Source organism: Elephantulus edwardii, unplaced genomic scaffold, assembly GCF_000299155.1.
Source record: "Elephantulus edwardii isolate Elephantulus edwardi_28Jun2011 unplaced genomic scaffold, EleEdw1.0 scaffold00104, whole genome shotgun sequence".
NCBI classification, from domain to species: Eukaryota; Metazoa; Chordata; class Mammalia; order Macroscelidea; family Macroscelididae; genus Elephantulus; species Elephantulus edwardii.
The window spans coordinates 7,524,985-7,543,793 of NW_006399854.1; the positions used below are offsets into that span (position 1 = coordinate 7,524,985).

At 39.3% G+C, this 18,809-nt stretch overlaps 1 protein-coding gene across 1 annotated transcript in view; it reads right to left on the minus strand.

Moving 5' to 3' along the window:
- GPHB5 (glycoprotein hormone beta 5) overlaps positions 1–4,007 on the minus strand; it is a 6,168-nt gene extending 2,161 nt beyond the window's left edge. The window contains exons 1-2 of the mRNA XM_006891829.1: positions 4,000–4,007; positions 2,801–2,945 (exon numbers count right to left, since the gene is read on the minus strand). Coding sequence (XP_006891891.1) covers positions 2,801–2,945; positions 4,000–4,007 — 153 coding nt within the window. The remainder of the gene's footprint in view (positions 1–2,800; positions 2,946–3,999) is intronic.
- Between the last annotated feature and the right edge of the window lie 14,802 nt (positions 4,008–18,809).

An 18,809-nucleotide genomic window follows, 5' to 3' on the forward strand; every position in this document is an offset into this window, starting at 1 on the left:
AACCACATATCTCTGGGACTGCAGTGCAGCTTCTTGCCACTAGGCCACCAGAGCTCCCTTCAAGGCTAATTTTTTAAGTTAGAATTTTGATCTTCCTCAGTTTGCATGTCCTCTGACCCTCAGTACTCTCAGAACCTAGCTGAGGTTATCAGATAAACTATAGAATACCCTGTTAAATTTGAATCAATTTTTAATTATAGGTCTGTCTTAAATATTGAATGGGACAAATTTATAGTAAAAATTATTTCTTGTATAGTTAAAATTCAAATGGAATCAAGCATCCTCTTTGGTTTTTGTTTTGTTTTATTTGCTAAATCTGGCAGCCTTGAATCCTTGTCATGAACAGAGATATTTTCAGCAACAGTAAACACCATCAAAAGTGAATCCAGCCACTCTGTCTTCATAACCATCCTGATTTCTAGACATGCACCCAGTTGGGTTAAAATTTTAAAAAGGCTTCATTACTTAACAGCTTTCAAATTGCTTAGAAAATTAACTATTTTTTTTTTCCTGCAAGTAACTTTTCTCCATATAACAACATAAAGACATAGATAAAATCTAGCTGGAAATAAGGTTCTTGGGCTTTTTTAATGTTTGGCATTTTTATTTCTCCATCGAGAGCAAGACCTCCTGTGGTGACCATGTCCAATTAAAAATACTTATTAATTTATAAAAAGACAAGATGGACTAACATTAAGTAAACAGTCGTTGGAGTCTTTGGCTCACAAACAACTCCAAGATTTGATATTCAAGTGAGGAGACCCCTGACCATGAGTAGGTGCCAAAGTCCCCTGTATAAGACTTATATCATGCCTTTAGAATCATTAGCAACTGAGTTTTCACTTGGTTATCAGGTCTCAAAACCCTGAATGATTAAAAAAAAATAGAGCTAATAGCATGTTGTTGTTGTTGTTGTTGTTATGTGCCGTCGAGTCGCCTGCGACTCATAGCATAGCACATTTTAATTTGATTTGCAAGTTTCATCACTGTGACCCAATCCCATCCATTGGGCCATATTTTATCTAAGTAATAGCAGATTGCTCCCTTAGACTCTGAATACCAAAACAGTAGCAGTAGAGTCAATTCCAGCTCCTGGTGGTGGTGGTGGTGGTATTAGGTGCTGTAAAGTACAACTAATGAACACGATGAACAGCGACCTGAACCCTGTCCTGTCCTGTCCTGTCCGGTCATCATCATCTCTGACACACTTGAGCCAATCCAACCCAACTTACAGTATCAAAGTACAGCTCTGTCATGCACAGTTCCAAGCTGTTGATTTTTGAAAAGTAAACCACTAGACCTTTCTTCCAAGGTACCTTTGGAAGCCTCTAATCTTCTGGTTAGCTGTTATGCATGTTTACTCTTACACAATCCAGGGACTCTGAGGCTCTAAGTGGAAGAATATTTTGTTTTCTTAATGAAAGCATCCTCTCACAATCTTGTGTGATTCTAGGGAAGCTTCAATTAAACCAGAAGTTACACAGCTGCAGACAAAAGTTGATTCCATTTAATGCAATTGATACTTACTAAATAGGATGCTTGAATATGACACTTTGACAAGAACTACAAAAAACCATAAGAATGATAGTTTCAGTACTCAGAGACTTTTAAATCTAGTATGGAGGGAAGATGACCAAAGGTAGAATATAGTAAAAGCTTCACAGGAATCAGAGGTTTAGGGAAGAAGTTGACACAAGCCATGGTCATCTAGAAATGATGATTTATGCTAACCTATGATTATGGTGAATGGAAATGAGATCCTATGAGGGATACTCAATAAAATCTTAAAAAAAGAGAAATCACTCTGACAGGGCCAGGTCTAAAGTACAATATTATCAAAGACCTTGAAAGTTGATTCTGGCTTCAACAATAGTAAGTGGCTTAGTGGTAAATTGTGCTGCCAATCCAAAGGTATGTGATTTGAATCCACCAGCTATTCCACATGAGAAAAATGGGCAATCCCCTGCTGTGATTTACTACTTCTGAAAACCCTCTGGAAGGTCAGCTAAGGGTCCATTCCCTGTCAATGGTACACAACAACAACAAGGTGATTATTAAAGGTGTTTGAGCTGGGGAGTGGCAAGATGAGAGCCGGGCCTTACTCAATAATGAACATGGACTTCAGTGAGAAGAGTGTACAGTTGTTATGTGGTGTGACTTGATGGAGGGTTGAATGTCCCTCCTTCTTCCTCCTCCCTCAGACTGATGGTAATGAATATCTCCAACCAATAGGACTCTAAGTTTCCTAAAGATGTTTATCACATTTCAAATGCAAATACCTAAAAAGAAAGTCTTGTGTACTTGACTATAAATGGACTATGTGAATCTTCAGCAGTAATTGAGGGAACCAAGGCTGTGCCAGAGACTGGGAACCAATCACAACTCAGCTCACCATTTGACTTAGGGATGTTCTTCATAATCAGCTAGCTTTATCATACATAATGGGCATGCAGAGAGGAGTTCTGGTGACAAATTAAACCAAGAATTAATTCCCATCTCTCCACAGTACATGTAGCTTCCTCTTTGAATTCCTCCACATGGAGGAAGTTAAGTGGGTAGAATAATGGTATATTCTGCCCTCCTAGAGATGGTTCTCCCAAACACAGACTCCATATAAATCAAGTTATTAATCTTGTCAACTTTGTTAGAAAGGCATAATCATGTTTCTTTCCAATAACTTTTAGAAGATGCCAAATAATTGGGATTTTATATGTTTTGTTCTTATATTTACAAGAAAAAAAGCAAATTTACACTTGTGCCTTATTTAGTAGAAAGAGCAAACCCAGTTTAGCCAACTTACCTCCCAAGTCAGGCAATGGCCCCAGCAGGAAGATGTGGTGATCGCAAGGCCTTTGCAGCCTGGCTTCTTGGCCAAAAAAGTATGGTCTTTCACAGTACAGCCCATGATGCTGGCCAGCTTCTCATCAGGGATACTGGTGGTACAGCTGCAGGCAGCCAGAAGAATGAAGAGCACAGAGCCAAGAAAAAGGCACACAGGCTGCATGTTGTTCCTTTCAAAGTAGAAGAGAGTTAATTTGCAGAACCAACTATCTCACGTGTTATTTGTTATCAAAGTGAACTTGTCTTTAGTATCTCTGGAAAAAAATGAGCCAAGAAATTATAAATGCCCATGAAGTTCTACACAAGTGCCCGTAGTTTCCTTGGAACTGGCTCCCATCTGGATTCCACAGAGATGCTGTACTCTCTTGATACTATGGATCTAGGGCATTTTCTGCTTATTCTTTTCTATGACCCAACTGTCAGACTTGACTAGGTGTTGAAAGAAGTGTGTTCCAAAGATCTCTCAAATGAATGCACATATGTTAGGAATGCATATCCTAACATATGTGAATTGGTTTTTATTCAGATCCAGAGTATTGGGGTGCCATATTATATGCATTGCTCAAAGTTTTATTTTCAAGCATCATGAATGGTGGGAGTAAGTAAATACTAATGATTCTCTGCTCTGCATTTAGAGTTCCTAACCCAACTCACTAGAACATGGATATGCAGAAGAGTTATGAAACCTAGTCACTTAGAATCCTGTTCCTAACAAGATATCTATTCTGCTGAGCCTCTACCATTTGCCTCTGCTTAGACTTGTTATAAAAGCACCTGGCAATGGATCCATTTAAATGTCATTGATTTAAAATCAAATACATTTAAAATGCAATCCAAATCTATCCTCAAGTCTATCCACATTGGAAGAAGCTGCCGGGAGCCAGGAGAGCTGGGATCTAGCCTGATTCCGCCTTTAGCTTCTGTGCTCTTTCAGGCCCCAAACCACCCTTTCACTCATGGCCTTCCAAACAAAGTGAGATATTAAAAAATGAGCATTGCATTTTGAGATGGCCTGTGTCAATATCATTAAAAATGGGTCTAGAGATTCCGTCTTTTCAAATCTCCTCTTGAGGTTCCTAATTCTGACTTGTCAGTTTTGCATGGACCTCAAGTCTTCCCCTCAGGTGGATGGAGTTTCAAATGCAAAGAAGCACTTACCTTATCATGTTGGAGTTGATTCTCCTTTTAGAGCTGAAATTTGCACCCCAAGTTTCAGCAAGTCACAGTGAATGGCAGGAGTGTGCTCTGGGCAAATGTCTCTACCCGTGTTACTGGACTGCGAAATTGCTCAAATATATAGGGAAGGTCTTGTCAATCAAAACAAAAGAGAGGCAGATCCTTACAGGAATTACTGAGCACATCAAAGGCCAGGAATATAATGCCATTCTCTATTTTCCAAAACTGATTCATTGAAAGGGTGTTGCTTTGTTTCTTAACATCACCTACTAAAACAGAAAGTTGCCTTGGTGGGTGACATAATCCTTGTTCAACTGACTCTCAGAGTACAAATGCACTGGGGCAGGAGGGTTCAAAGTTTCCTTCATGGTAACAAGCTTCATTTGAAAGAAAAGTTAAGTGACTAAAAGCAAATGGCAAACTCTTTCCCTTAGCTCCCATGTTTCAATACATTGAGAAACAACAAAACAATCTTTCTGACTGGAAAGAACATGAAACTAAGAACGGAAAGGATCAAAAAGAAGATTTTGGAAACCTTAAAATTGGGTTAACACTAGATAGTATTTATAACACATTGAAATGAATTCTAGGGGAAAATAGCAACATGATCAAAGCCATTATCTTCTGGCATGGGAATTACAAATTAATTTTCCTTTCTTTTACATTTATTTCTTTTGCATTTTCAGCATTTTCCACATCTCTTATGTTGGGCAGGCTTTTATAATAATAAGCCAATTAATGTTGTTGTTTGTTGTTGTTTAATGCTGTCAAGTTGTAGACGACTCATAGCGACCCTATGAACGAACAGCCTGAGCACTGTTTGTACATAGAGTTTCCAGAGGTAAGCCATTTCGGAAGTGGATGCCGCTCCTGCTTCCAGGCTTGATTTAGTTGGGAAGTTCCAGCCAACACTGTCCACCGTGGGTACCAATTACCACGATTGGCACATCACTGTCACAGTCTTCAGCATCACAGCAACCACGAGTTACCTCTGTACAGCAACGCACAGACCAGTGCTATACCACCTAGAAGAATGTTTGACAGGAAGACAATTTGAACCTGGCCGAGGGCCACAGATGAAAATCACCCACCTTCGCCTTGGTAGCACAGCTTCCTTCCTACTAGGCCAATGTAGCTCTCTCTTGGTCGTTGTCATGATTAAATCTAAAAATTGCTGCTGCTATAAAGTGCAAATCTGGTAGAAGTCTGATAGTAAATTAAAATAAATCACATAAGTATATATTTGTCCTACATGTCAGGACATTCAATGTTATTGTATTGGAAATACATTTTTTCATCATATCTCCAGTTCTTGAAGTTATAATTGTTGTTAGGTGTCATCAAGTCAAGCATGACCCATTGTGACCCTCTGAAAAAATATCTGAACCTTGTGCTATCCTGCGCCATCCTCACACTTCGTGTCACACAAAAGCCCATTGCAGCAGTCACCATGTCAAGCCTTCTGGTTGAGGGTCTTCCTCTCCTTTGCCGACCCCCTACTCTTTCTAGCATCATGTCCTTCTCCAAGGAATAGTCCCTGCTAGCAACATTCCCGAAGTATATTAGGCAAAGCCTCATCGTTCTTACCTCTAAAGAGCACTCCGGCTACACCCTCTCCAAGACATACCTGTTTGTTCTCTTGGCCGTCTGTGGGATAGTACTCTTGGTGAGTATGGGACATAGTTTATATTCTGGATTTTCAAGAGCAGTGGACAAATTCATTAAATACCTAGCTGCATATGACATTTTTCTTAGTGCTCTGAAAGATAAGTGAAGCAGACATCATCCTTACCTTTCAAATCCATTGATACCTAGTTGATTGTAATTCACAAAAAAATTTATAGAGCTGAATCATACTGTCTCATACGATTTCTAAGATGTTGTGGTCATTGTTTGCTGTTATTGGGGCTGACCTATAGCTGACCCTTAAATACCTTTTCTGGAGGCAGTAAATCACATGGGAGGAGACTGCCCATGCTCTCAGTTGGTAGATTCTAATCACGTGCCTTTCAGGATTGCAGTGCAGATTCCTATCACTGGGCCACCAGATCTCCTAAAACTATAAAACTGCCATATCTCTCACATAATATCTGTTGATTTGATTCATCATGTGCTCAGCTGAAGAAAAGATGGACAATCTCCTCTCAAGTGATAATCCATTACGAATCAGCTATGAGCCAGTTCTGACTCCCTGGTACATAAGAACAACAGCAAAAATAATTTCGTTTGTATGAAATTTTTATTTCATTTCTGCAAAGTTTTTTTTTATTTGCTTATTTATTGATGACTAACAGTTGTATATCTTTTCAAATAATTTGGAGTTATTTCATTGCTAAATTTTTTTGTTTATCTTTATTAATCTCTAATCTTTTCTTATGTTTATGCTATTGTGATGATTTCTTAAAATAAATAATTTAATTTTTTTCTTGTTTGAGAATGACAATTGTGGATTCTATGAGTTGGCCTCAGATTACTTCTTTTGTCTTAGCTCCTATGTTTTATGTGAAATCTTTCTATTGAAATAATCAGAATTTATAATTGTGACTCTATGCAGTCTTATTTAGGAAGGAGGATACCTAAATATTTAGTTTTACCTTTATTTATTTTGTTTTGGGGAGGAAATTATTCATTTTATTTTTATTACTGAATGCAAATATTAATGCATTTTTAGCTATGGCAAAGTGGCCTAAACATTTTCTGTGTCGATGTGTACATAATATTACTCCTTTGCATTTGAAAGGTGTTAGATTTCCTACAAGATTTAAAAAAGTAGTGAATAAAAAATGTTTACATCGTTTTTCAGTTAATGCATGTTACTAATTATAATATTGATGTATTTTGTATTCTTTTCATTATTACATACTTGATCGGTAAAGATTGATTATTAAAATATCCTATTTTACATTTTGCAAATTTTATATGGTATTGCCACAATTTTTTGCTATGTATTGTTATGAAAATAACATGTACATGGTAACAAAAGAAAATTAAAAGACGCCAATTAATTTTAAAAAAACACAAATCCATGAACCTTTACAATGGCATCCAAGACCTTAATCACTCTACCACTAGGACTGTTTTCATTAAATAAAGAGTAAAATAAATAAAGATGGTAAAGTAGTATTTCCAATTTAGCAATGAATTAAATTCTTTAAATAAAAGCACCCACTGCCATTGAAATAATTCTGACTTACAGTGACCCTATAAAAAGCCCTGACCATATAGTACATTACATGTTCCACTTTTAACCAAAAGGTTGATGGTTCAAATTCACCCGCATGTTCCATGAGAGAAATAAGTCTAATCTAATGTAAAGATTTACAGCCTAAGAAACTTGATGCTTCTGTTATGAGAAGAAGCCAACTCAGGAGCAAATATGATACATGAAACAAATTACACTACTCATTAAAGGCTTAATTTTTCAAAGCATGTCATGGTGTGACATTTCTTTTTCAATATGATTTGCCTAGTCATCTGAATCTTATCTGATAATGCAAATGGTTAGGACTATGTGAATAGGGCATGTTAGCCTCTCCGCAAGGGGATTGGCTATCTCACAATTCTACAAGGCAATTGGCCACTTTGAACAATCTACAAGGTGATTGGCAAATCTTGCCAATAAATTGAACAGCTCTAGCCCCGGCAAAAGAAGTGGAAGCAGGAGAATGTGGGATGCCTTTTGCAACTAGACATTTTTGCTCTATCTACACTTACAGCACAAACAGCCATAGCCAAACGAGAAACTTGACATGAAATGAGACCTTGGGACTGCTACACTACTGGCACCAGAATTAAAAGCCTTTGCCTAAGTTTATTGGACAACCAGGGGTAGAAAGCCAAAATTGGTAGGACTGAGAACTTTGGAACACTGGCGTAAAGCTATGAGGCTCAAAGTTTAGTGCCTGCAAGCACATTGCACAAACTGTCTTGACTATATTCTGCTACTAACCAGAATTATAGCCTTTGACTTCCCTAACATGGTTCTGTGTGGTCTGTGAGCTATCACATTGAATTTTAGATCCAGAAAAGCTCTATGATTGATGTTGAGATGAGTAGGTGAAGGTAAAGGACCATGGGAGACATGTCTGACCTCATGGGAATTGGTTTTGTGTCATTAATGCTATTGATAGGGACAGTTCTCCTTAGTGAAGTAGGTAAAGATCAGTCACAGTAACCCCCACAAGGCCCTTGCTCTTTTTACAGTTGGTGTCAGAAATGGGATTTACTATGATAACTCCAGACCCATAGAAACGTAGAGTTTGTAAGAAGTTAGGGTCTTGGTAAGTGCTATTAAAATGGCTACTCATGCAGCTATTAACATGGAGGATAAGTTAAACTAGTTTTGGCCTGAGATCATATGCATATGAATGAAATAAGGGTGGAAAATGAAGTTCAATCTGTTCATTCCTTGAAAGTTTTATATGTTTTTTAAATTTAACTTTATGAATATTGCTATTTCTTATTTTTTGTTGATGTTTATTTTGTAATTAAAACATATTGTATAAATGATTGCTAGACATTATAACTCTTGAAAGTGTGTAATCAGACTTGAGGGTAATTCTGATCAGACATACTAAAAAGGGAAGAATTTCCCTAGAGAAATGTTTGTTGAAAGCAGTAGAAGTAGAGGCATAAGGCTTAGACTGAGAGAAGATTAATCAAGTCCCACCCAGTATAGGTGTTTCCCATGAGCACAATTAAGTGCTCTGGATGCCATGCTTCTCAATATTAGCCATAAATTGTTATGATCCACACAGCCCAATTCCTTTTCATAGTCAATAAAGCATAAATGGGCATCCTTCTGGTCTTTCAGCCTGGATCCATCTGACATCAGCAATGATATCTCTCGTGCCATGGCCTCTTTTAAATCTTGCTTGAACTTCTGGCAGTTTCCTATGCCATTTTTTTAATATTTTATTATTTGTGTATGTGTGTGTACCATCAAATCAGATCTGACTGGTACAGGAGGAAATTATCCCTCCTTCTCCAGGAGTGCCTCTGGTGGATTTGAAACATGAACCTCTGGGATTGCGGTGCAGCTTCCTGCCACTGGACCATCAGAACTCCTTTATCCGAGCCATTTTGAATTATCTCCAGCAGTGTTTTCCTTGCATGTGATAGTAATGATATTGTTCAATAGTTCTCAAATTCTGTTGGATCACCTTTCTTGGAAATGGGAACAAGTATAGACTTCTTCCAATTCATTGGCCAGACAGCTGTCCTCCAAATGCCCTGCCATATGGGGGAGTGCTGGTGGCCTAGTGGCAAGAAGCTGTGCTGCAATCCTGAAAGTTCACAGTTCGAATCCACCAGATGCTGTGCTGGAGAAAGAGGGGCAATCTCCTCCTGTGCCAACTGGATCTCATTCAATAGTACACAAAAAGAAAGAGGAAAAACCAGCAACAACAACAACTGCCCTGGCATAAACCAATGAGAGCATTCAGGGCTGTATATGTTAATTGAAACAAGTCAGTTGATATCATACCAATTCCTAAGGCCTTATTTTTTTGTCAGTGCCTCCAATGCAGCTTACACTTCCTCCTTCATTACCACTGGCTCCTGTAATACTTCATGAGTAATTAGTGGTCTGACCCACAGTCCACCTCTGGCCTAGTTTTAACTGCTGATATTTAGATTCTCCAATGATTCCTTCTACAGATGTAGTCAATCTGATTTTTATGGAACCCATGAGGTGAGGTCCATGTGTAAAGTCATCATTTGTATATATTTTTTAAAAAAGGTATTTCAATAAATCATTCAAAATACAAAATTCAGTCATCCTATTTCCAGCCTAATGGTCTATCACCAAGCCCATATTTTCCTACTACTATTCCTTGTCCATCATTTCCAACTTTTCCATTCCAGTCACCAATTTAACATATCTTGATTGCATGTTTGATCAATTTCATACTCAAATATTTGGTAAAATTTTTCAATTACTTCCTCTTTGACTCTAGATGTAGGAATGTATATTTGAATAATAGTCTTATTAACAGGTCTTCCTTGTGCACATATGGATATTATTCAATCACTCACAACACTGTATTTCAGGATAAAACTTGAAATTGACTGTTTGACTATGAATGAAACACCATTCTTCGGTATTCATTCCCAGAATGGTATACCATCTCATTATCAGATTCAAAGTAGCCAAACTAATCCATCTCTTCTCACTAATGCCTAGAATGTTGATGTTCATGTGTTCCATGTCATTTTTCACAATTTCAAGATTTCAACATTCAAGCTATGTACATTCCATGTCTCATTTCCTCATTTCAATTGACTTCTAGTATGGCCTTTACCACTAATGCTATAACTATCCACATTCCTCTACTGTTCATAGGATTTTCAGGTGCCTGTTATTTAAGATGTAGATGGCCAATCCGTCTTTCTAGTCTGTCTTAATCTGGGAGCTCTACTAAATCCTCTACACCACGGGGAACCCTTGTTTCTTTTGACACACCACTGGCATAACTTTTAGCATCATAGCAACCCACAAGTTATCTCAGTACAGCAAACCAATGGACAACTGGTTTGATATGGATGGGCTAATCAGAAATTGGCTATCTAAAATGGAAGAGATTTAAGTATGGGGCATAAAGTTGCTGACTTGCACACTTTATAAATATATCTGTTGTCTATTGTAAGGGTAAATAGGAATGTTAGTGGCTAGAAAAACCAGAGAGTGGTCTGTGGAGTTTATTTTTCAATATAATTTTCCTAACCATCTAAATCTGATCTGACATGTGAATGGGCAGGACTATGTTAATAGGGCGTGTTAGCCCATCCCCAAGGGAGACTGGCTATCTCACTGGTTTTGTGTCATTGATGCTGTTGACCAGGACAGTTCCCTTATGTGAAGTCAGTAAAGGTAGACATCACCATCCTCACATGGCCCTTGCTCTTTTTACACATGCTCTTAATGAATACACCCATTTCTCAAGAATCATGTGTATTTTATAAGTAGTTGAACCAGCCGTGGAACAGTTAAAAGATTTCTCCACCTTTCAGCTGGGAATGGCACAACGAGAGCAGGGCATCATGAGGACAAACTGCTCGCCTGGCTTGATCTTTCTAACTTGGTAAACCAAGAGCTGACCATTTGTAGATCAACTGCCATCTGAGCTGTGTTCTGAAGAAGGCTGCATAATCCTTTTAGATCTGAAATGTATGTTCTTGGGCCTGTAATGTCACAGATAAAGAAAGAAAATAAAAGGTCAAAGCACCTTTATTTCTTCATCTTCACTTTCTTATAATGTAAAGTAAAAGAATCATGTCTGTTACTCCTCAAGAGTAACGTCATAAGCCCCCCGGGGCGGGCATAGGGCTGGCCGGGCTACGCGTGGTGGGCTGGAGAACCAGCTTGGCACTTAGTGCGGCGGCTGCCATCGAGTCTGCAGCACCCGTGAGTGTGAGACGGAAACCCGGCGCTCTATCAAGGTGGACCGCTGGGAGAACACGCAGTTTCAGCAGAGTCGCTGCAGGCATGGCCCCCATCAAGGTGCGAGACTCACTCCCGTCCGTGGTGGTGTTTGAAGGTGAGCCTGGGAAGAAGTTGAACCTGGCAGAGCTGTACAAAGACAAGAAGGGCGTGCTGTTCGGCGTTCCTAGAGCCTTTACTCCTGCCTGCTCCAAGTCCCACCTGCCGGGGTTTGTGGAGTAGGCCGAGGCAATGAAGGCTAAGATCATAAATCAGCAAACATTGGAGTCCAGATTTGAACATGAATGTGGCTGACTTCACTGCAACAGGTACGCTCAGATTATCTATCTGATTTTCTCCCAGCATGTTCTGTCCATAAAACAGCTTGCAAGGCCTTAAATTCTGGAGCTGGTAAAACTCTTTTTATTATATTTTTAAATAAATTTTAATGAAAGTTTACAGAGACTCTGGAGTTCCATTTATTCATTGTTGCACTCTTCTCCCCTCCCAACCCTCCCCCGCCCCAGTCCGCTCTTCACTTTGAAAAGTAAAAGAAAAATTCTTTCATTGTTATACAATCCCTCCTCCCAAGTCCATTCCACTATGCAGCCTTCATTCTGGACTCCTGTCATGACAATAATACCTAATCATATCTCCCTTTTAAACAGTTCTATCTTTCATATGTTTCAATGCAGTGTGTAGAATTTATCCCATTTATTTATTATTAATTTCAATGAAATTTACAGAGACTTTGGATTTCCATTCATTCATTATTGCACTTTTCTGCCCCCACCCCCCAACCCTCCACCCTAGTACACTACCCTCTTGAAAAAGTAAAAGAAAAATTCTTTCATTGTTTTACAATTTCTCCCCCTAGGTCCACTATAGCCTTTGCTCTGGACTCCTGTCATGAAAAAAATACCTAATTTTAAGCAACACAACTTCTTTTATGATTAGGTGGTTTAAAGAGGAATAAAGGACACACCAGCTTGCACTGAGCAAGGCAACCATGAGCTTACTTGTGTTTATTTGCTAATCTGTGGTAAGAACTGTCACATTGTTGACAGGGTAGAGGACAAGCAAAATTGTGAACTACAGATTGATTCAGAACACACTATTGGCCCCATGCACCTTGCTCACTGGGTAATCTGGTCCTGCCTGGAGCCATTCTAGATAAGTCTCTTCCTTCCTCAGCTTCAGTTTACTCTGTATCTGTTACATTATCTAGTTGGAAACATTGATTCATAAGAGTTTTACCAGCTCTGCAATTAGAAATACCATTTGACCCAGCAACTCCGCTACTGGGAAAATATTCTAAAGAAACCATAACTGCCATTCAAGCAGATATGTGCACACCTATGTTTATCACAGCTTTGTTCAAAATAACAAAGAGTTGGAAACACCCTATCAACAAATGCCCATCAACAAATGAATGGATAGAGAAGCTGTGGTATATTCACACAATGGAATATTATGCTGCATTGAAAAACAAGGAACTCATGAAATATTATACAAAATAGGTGACCCTGGAGGACATTATGCTGAGTAAAACATCTCAGTCACAAGAGGAAAAATACTACATAGCACCACTGTTGTAAAACAGGACTGACATCGGGGTTGGGGGGAGACTGAGAAAGATGGGATAAATTCTATATACTGCATTGAAACATATGAAAGATAGAACTGTTTAAAAGGGAGATATGATTAGGTATTATTGTCATGACAGGAGTCCAGAATGAAGGCTGCATAGTGGAATGGACTTGGGAGGAGTGATTGTATAACAATGAAAGAATTTTTCTTTTACTTTTCAAAGTGAAGAGCGGACTGGGGCAGGGGAGGGTTGGGAGGGGAGAAGAATGCAACAATGAATAAATGGAAATCCAAAGTCTCTGTAAACTATCATTAAAATTTATTTAAAAAATATAATAAAAAGAGTTTTACCAGCTCCAGAATTTAAGGCCTTGCAAGCTGTTTTATGGACAGAACATGCTGGGAGAAAATCAGATAGATAATCTGAGCGTACCTGTTGCAGTGAAGTCAGCCACATTCATGTTCAAATCTGGACTCCGATGTTTGCTGATTTATGATCTTACACAAATCACATAAACTCCTGAGTCTTTAAATTTAAAATGTCTCCATCATAGAGCTTAATGTAAAGATTTAACAAAATAATGACTATAAGTGGTTTATCACAACATATAGCACAAGGCAAAAAGGCAGTAAGTGGTGTTTCTCTGTCCTCAGAATGATATACATGCTGAGATGATAGACATCGTCGTGTATATACCAGTAAGCTATTAAAAAAGCTACCAATAAAAAAATATGTCATGCTGCCAATTACTAAATAAGTTTCATTTAAATGATATTACATGTGAAGGGAGGGAAGTGACTCAGAGAGTCAAGTCCTTGAGACCCTATCAACCTTTTTATAGTACATGAGTGGGCACCCCATTGTACCCCATCCAGCCTAAGATTCACTGGTCTGACACTAACACATTTTTCAGCTGGGGGAAGGGGATCTAAAGTGTTATCTTTAATTTCCAAGGTCCAAATCTCACTATTTGGGGAAAGCTTTACCGTATTTCCAAAATTCAATATATTAATAAATGTTCATGAACTCTGCCAAAGAAATTCTGTCCTAAGACTGGAGCCAAATTACCTGAGGGATGTAACATCTAACGGAGCACTGACTCTTGCACACAATTCCAAGTGTGAGTGCACAGGAACTAAGCAAATTGGCACATGATTAAAATGATCTCTTAACAATTTAAAAAAGATGTATGTTCTCCAATATGTTTTCCCCATTGTCTGCTCAGAATGCACAACATTCAGCCCAAAGATCAGATTAATTAGTATTATACTTCCCTTCCATGAATAGAAAGCTACAAATGTGGCTGTGTGTTTTAAAAAAGTGATAGAATTGTGGTTTTCTTCAAACAGATACAGGATAAGGGCTAGTTATGGATCTTACAAAATTGTATGTTCTATTTAATAGTCCTTATTGAACAAAGGTGAACAACATTTAGGGTTATGAATGAAGATAAGTGGTAGAAGTCTTAGAAGAAATTATTGAAGAGTTATTTCTTGCCTTTGAAGTAGAGAGTATTTGAGGTATAGCTCCTCATTTTATTGACTTACAGAGATAACATTTGCCCTAGATGATGGTTCAGTTGCTATGGTAACATCTCTTTAATGACACTACAGGTAATCCCTACAGGTAAAAAATGTCCAGTTTAATGCAACTTATATTTATGAACCCACCCTGTAGAGTCAATTGTATTAGAAATTTAAGATGCATACAATGGATTGTAGCAATAAGTGGGCCAGACTTTCCTGAGGGCTTAAAAATATTTTTTATTATTATTATTAATATTTATTATGTTAAGGATATGTTAGTATATTTGGTAATGTTTCTTTAATGATTTTATGCATAAAAACATACACGATAAAACAAGACAAGTCTTTGACACCAGGTATGAACCGTACAGACCTGTTCTGACTTAGGTACAAATTCAGATTTAGGACCAGATCTTGTTCATAATCCATGGACTGCTCATAAAAATAATGAAGCCTGTGTTTGATGACAAGAACAAGTCACATCTTTCTCCACAGCTGTATGAAAGGGGTCTCTGTCTATTATCACAGATTGACAGTACATTAAAGGGCACACAATTTAGGCACTGAAGTGGAATGTTTTTATTTCTGCCTCACTCTTTCACTTTTGAGTGCCATCACATAACTGGGCATGGCAGATGCATGCCTAGTAGAGATGATCAGAAAAGAGGTTAATAAGTCACACACACACAAAAAAAGCATTCTTTATTTCAAGTATATTTTGTACTCTCATTGAAATGAGTCCAAAAGCTGCTGAGTCCTCAACCCTTTCATTTGTAATTCCCAAGGCAGGCACCCAGACAAGGCCAAAGCAGTTGCTAGCCACGCTTCAAAGCAACAGTTTTCCATTTGTTAGCTATTGGTTTCATTCCACAAAGATTCTTGGGATAATGATCCTTGAATATGCGTCTTTGCAGTGTGCTTAAGTGATGGATCATAACAACAGGAAGATGAGGGAAGGAGGAGCTCTAGTCCACCCTCCTGAGTATTCATTAATTGACGTCACACATATTTATTAAGCAACCACTATAGACCAGCCTTTGGGCTGTGGTGTTGGAGGAAAACACTGAATGTCCCATGGACTGCCAAAAGAACAATGAAATAAGTCTTGGAGAAAGTGCAGCTAGAGTGCTTTTTGGAGGCAAAGATGATGAGGCTTCACGTCACATAATTTAGTCACATTGCTAGGAGGTGCTATTCCTTGGAGAGGAATATGATGCGTGAAAAGTTGGAGGGTCGGCGAAGGAGAGGAAGACCCTCGACCAAGTGGGTTGACATGGTGACTGCTGCAATGGCCTTTAATGTGTCAGGAAGTATGAGGACGGCACAGGATAGGGCGGGGTACAGATCTGTTGTTCGCAGGACATGGATCTATACAATCAAGACACTGAATATCTGTTCTGCAAAGATGAGCTGCTGTGGGCCTCTTTGTCACTATCCCCACATGATAAGTCCTCTTCACCACGGGCTTTCCCACATATTTCCCCCTGAACCTCCAGAGGAGACAGACAGCCCCCTAGGATCCATTGACCTGGCAGCCTTGCAGGTTTTGAAGGAGGTTGCCATGGTGCAAACCAGAGCTTTCATGGGAAGCTTATTGAAGAGGCAGTAGAGCAAGTTACAGGACACTAGATAGAGAGAATTTGATGAGACATTGCCATAAACAGCATTGATCAATTGTAATTAATGTTATAAAACAAAATGTATATGTGAATGATTGATTAAATGAAAACTCATTTTAAAAAGAAAAATCATGTTGCATATATCCCAGAACATTTAATCGTGCTAATGCAAAACCTATACTTGGACCAAGAGGCAGTCATTAGAACAGAGCAAGGTAACACTGCGTGGTTCAAAATTGGGAAGGGTGTACGCCAGGGATGTGTCCTATTTCCATACCTTTTCAACCTGTATGCAGAACAGATTATCCGGGAGGCCAGGCTCTATGAGGAGAAGTGTGCAGTCAGGATTGGCGGAAGATCTATTAACAATCTGTGTTATGCAGATGACACAACCCTGCTTGCCAAAACTGAGGAGGACCTCATACACTTGCTGCAGAGGGTCAAGGACTGCAGCCTTCAGTATGGACTGAGGCTCGATGTCAAGAAGACAAAGATTCTCACCACTGGACCAATTGGTAGCATCAGGATGGATGGCAAAGAGATTGAGATCGTTCACGGCTTCAGTTTGCTCGGCTCCACGGTCAACACTCTTGGCACCAGCAGCCAGGAAATAAAAAAACGTATTACAATGGGAAAGTCTGCTGTTAGGGACCTCTCTAAAGTACTCAAGAGCAATGGTGTCTCTCTGGAGACTAAGGTGCGCCTGATACAGGCCATGGTCTTTGCAATCACTTGTTATGCATCAGAGAGTTGGTCAATGACTAGGGAGGATAGAAGGAGAATTGATGCCTTTGAGCTGTGGTGCTGGAGAAGAGTATTGAATGTACCCTGGACTGCTAAGAAAACAAACAGATTCAACCTAGAGAGGGTTAAACCAGGCTACTCCTTGGAGGCAAGGATTCTGGGGCTTCATCTGACATACTTTGGACATGTTGTGAGGAGGGACAGGTCCTTGGAGAGGGACATCATGCTTGGGAGGGTGGAGGGACAGCGCAGGAGGGGAAGACCCTCTATGAGGTGGATTGATTCAGTGACTGGGGTAATCGGGATGGGTGTGTCAGAGGCCATGTGATTGGCACAGGATAGAGCAGGGTTTAGGGCTGTTGTACATAGGGTCGCTATGAGTCACAAACAACTCGACGGCACAACAACAACATTACAAAAATAAAGATACACTGCTAAAAGGACCCAGGCTACAAGAGGAATGGAGGTTGTCAGGAGAGACTTCAGAGAAACATGACTCCAGTTCGTGAGGTAGGATGGAAAGAGAGAATATGAACTTACATTCCCAGGAGAGGAGTCACATTTTTTTAATTGTGATTTTAATGAAAGTTTACAGAAAAATTGGATTTTCATTCATTCGTTGTTGCACATTTTCCTCCATAATCACTTTACATTTAAAAAAAAAATCATTCATTTTGACTCTAGAAATGGAATACGAGAGCCAAGAGGAGAGCCTGTAAGGTCTTGTTCACTCTTTCTAAGCTTAAGGAGGCCCAGGTGGAATCCATTCAGTATATGTTAACTGTTGTTGTTTTGTGCCATCAAGTAACCCATAGCTAACCTATGTATATTACCTCTGAAAGCTGTCCTATCCTGAGCCAATCTCATCATCTCTGACAGACCTAATCCCATTACTCCAGCCACTAAATCAAGGGACTGGTCCCTTCTGGCCTGTGCCCAAAATATGTGAGATGGAGCCTCAAAATCCTTACCTCAAGGGACAAAACTGGTTTCACCCTCTCCAAGACAGACCTGTTTGTTCTCCTGGCAGTCCACGGTATGTTCAACACTCTTCTCCTGCACCAAAACGCAAAGGCATCAATCCTTCTTGTATTCTCCTTAGTAATTGTTCAAGTCTCTGATGCATAGCGAGTAATTGCAAAGACCATGGCCTGGTTCAGGCACATCTTAGTTCCCAGAATGACACTATTGCTCTTCAGTAGTAGAGAGGTCCCTGACAGCAGACTTTTCTAATGCATAGACATGGAAGAGAGTGTGGTAAGCTTGGGAAGCCACAAGGTGTTCATCATGATAGAGCAGAGCATGTTTTCATGAGGTGGGTAGGGACCAGGATGGTGACGATAGGGGCAGGGCAGGTCAGGGTAGTACTCTGAAGACCTTTTATACTAACATAAAGTAGGAGTCAAGCCTACAGTTTAGAAAGATCTTGAAGCTATTGTGAGGAGATAGATTGAAACACAAACCAGCTAGTGTTATTGTTATATGCAGCTGAGTTAGAACCCAGTCATAGCTTCAGCAGGTTTTCAGAGGCTAGAAATTACACAGGAGGAGATTGCACATCTTTCTTCTGCAGAGCAGCTAATGGATTCAAACCACACACCTTCAGGTTGGCAGCACAACAATCCTGCTAGGTTCCTTATCATTAGGCCACCAGAGCTCATAGGCCTCCAAAAACCACCTAGGGAAGTGGTCAAAATCATCCCTATCAAATTATTCACCATCACTAGAACATGTAAACAGTACAAATGTCCAACCACAACAGAATGGGTTGAGAAATTATTGTACATTGACACAATGGAATACTGTGCAGCACACAGGAGCAACAATTTGGGGAAAAAATACTACATAACTTGTGAGAGACAGGAGAGCATTATGTTAAGTGAACTAACTCA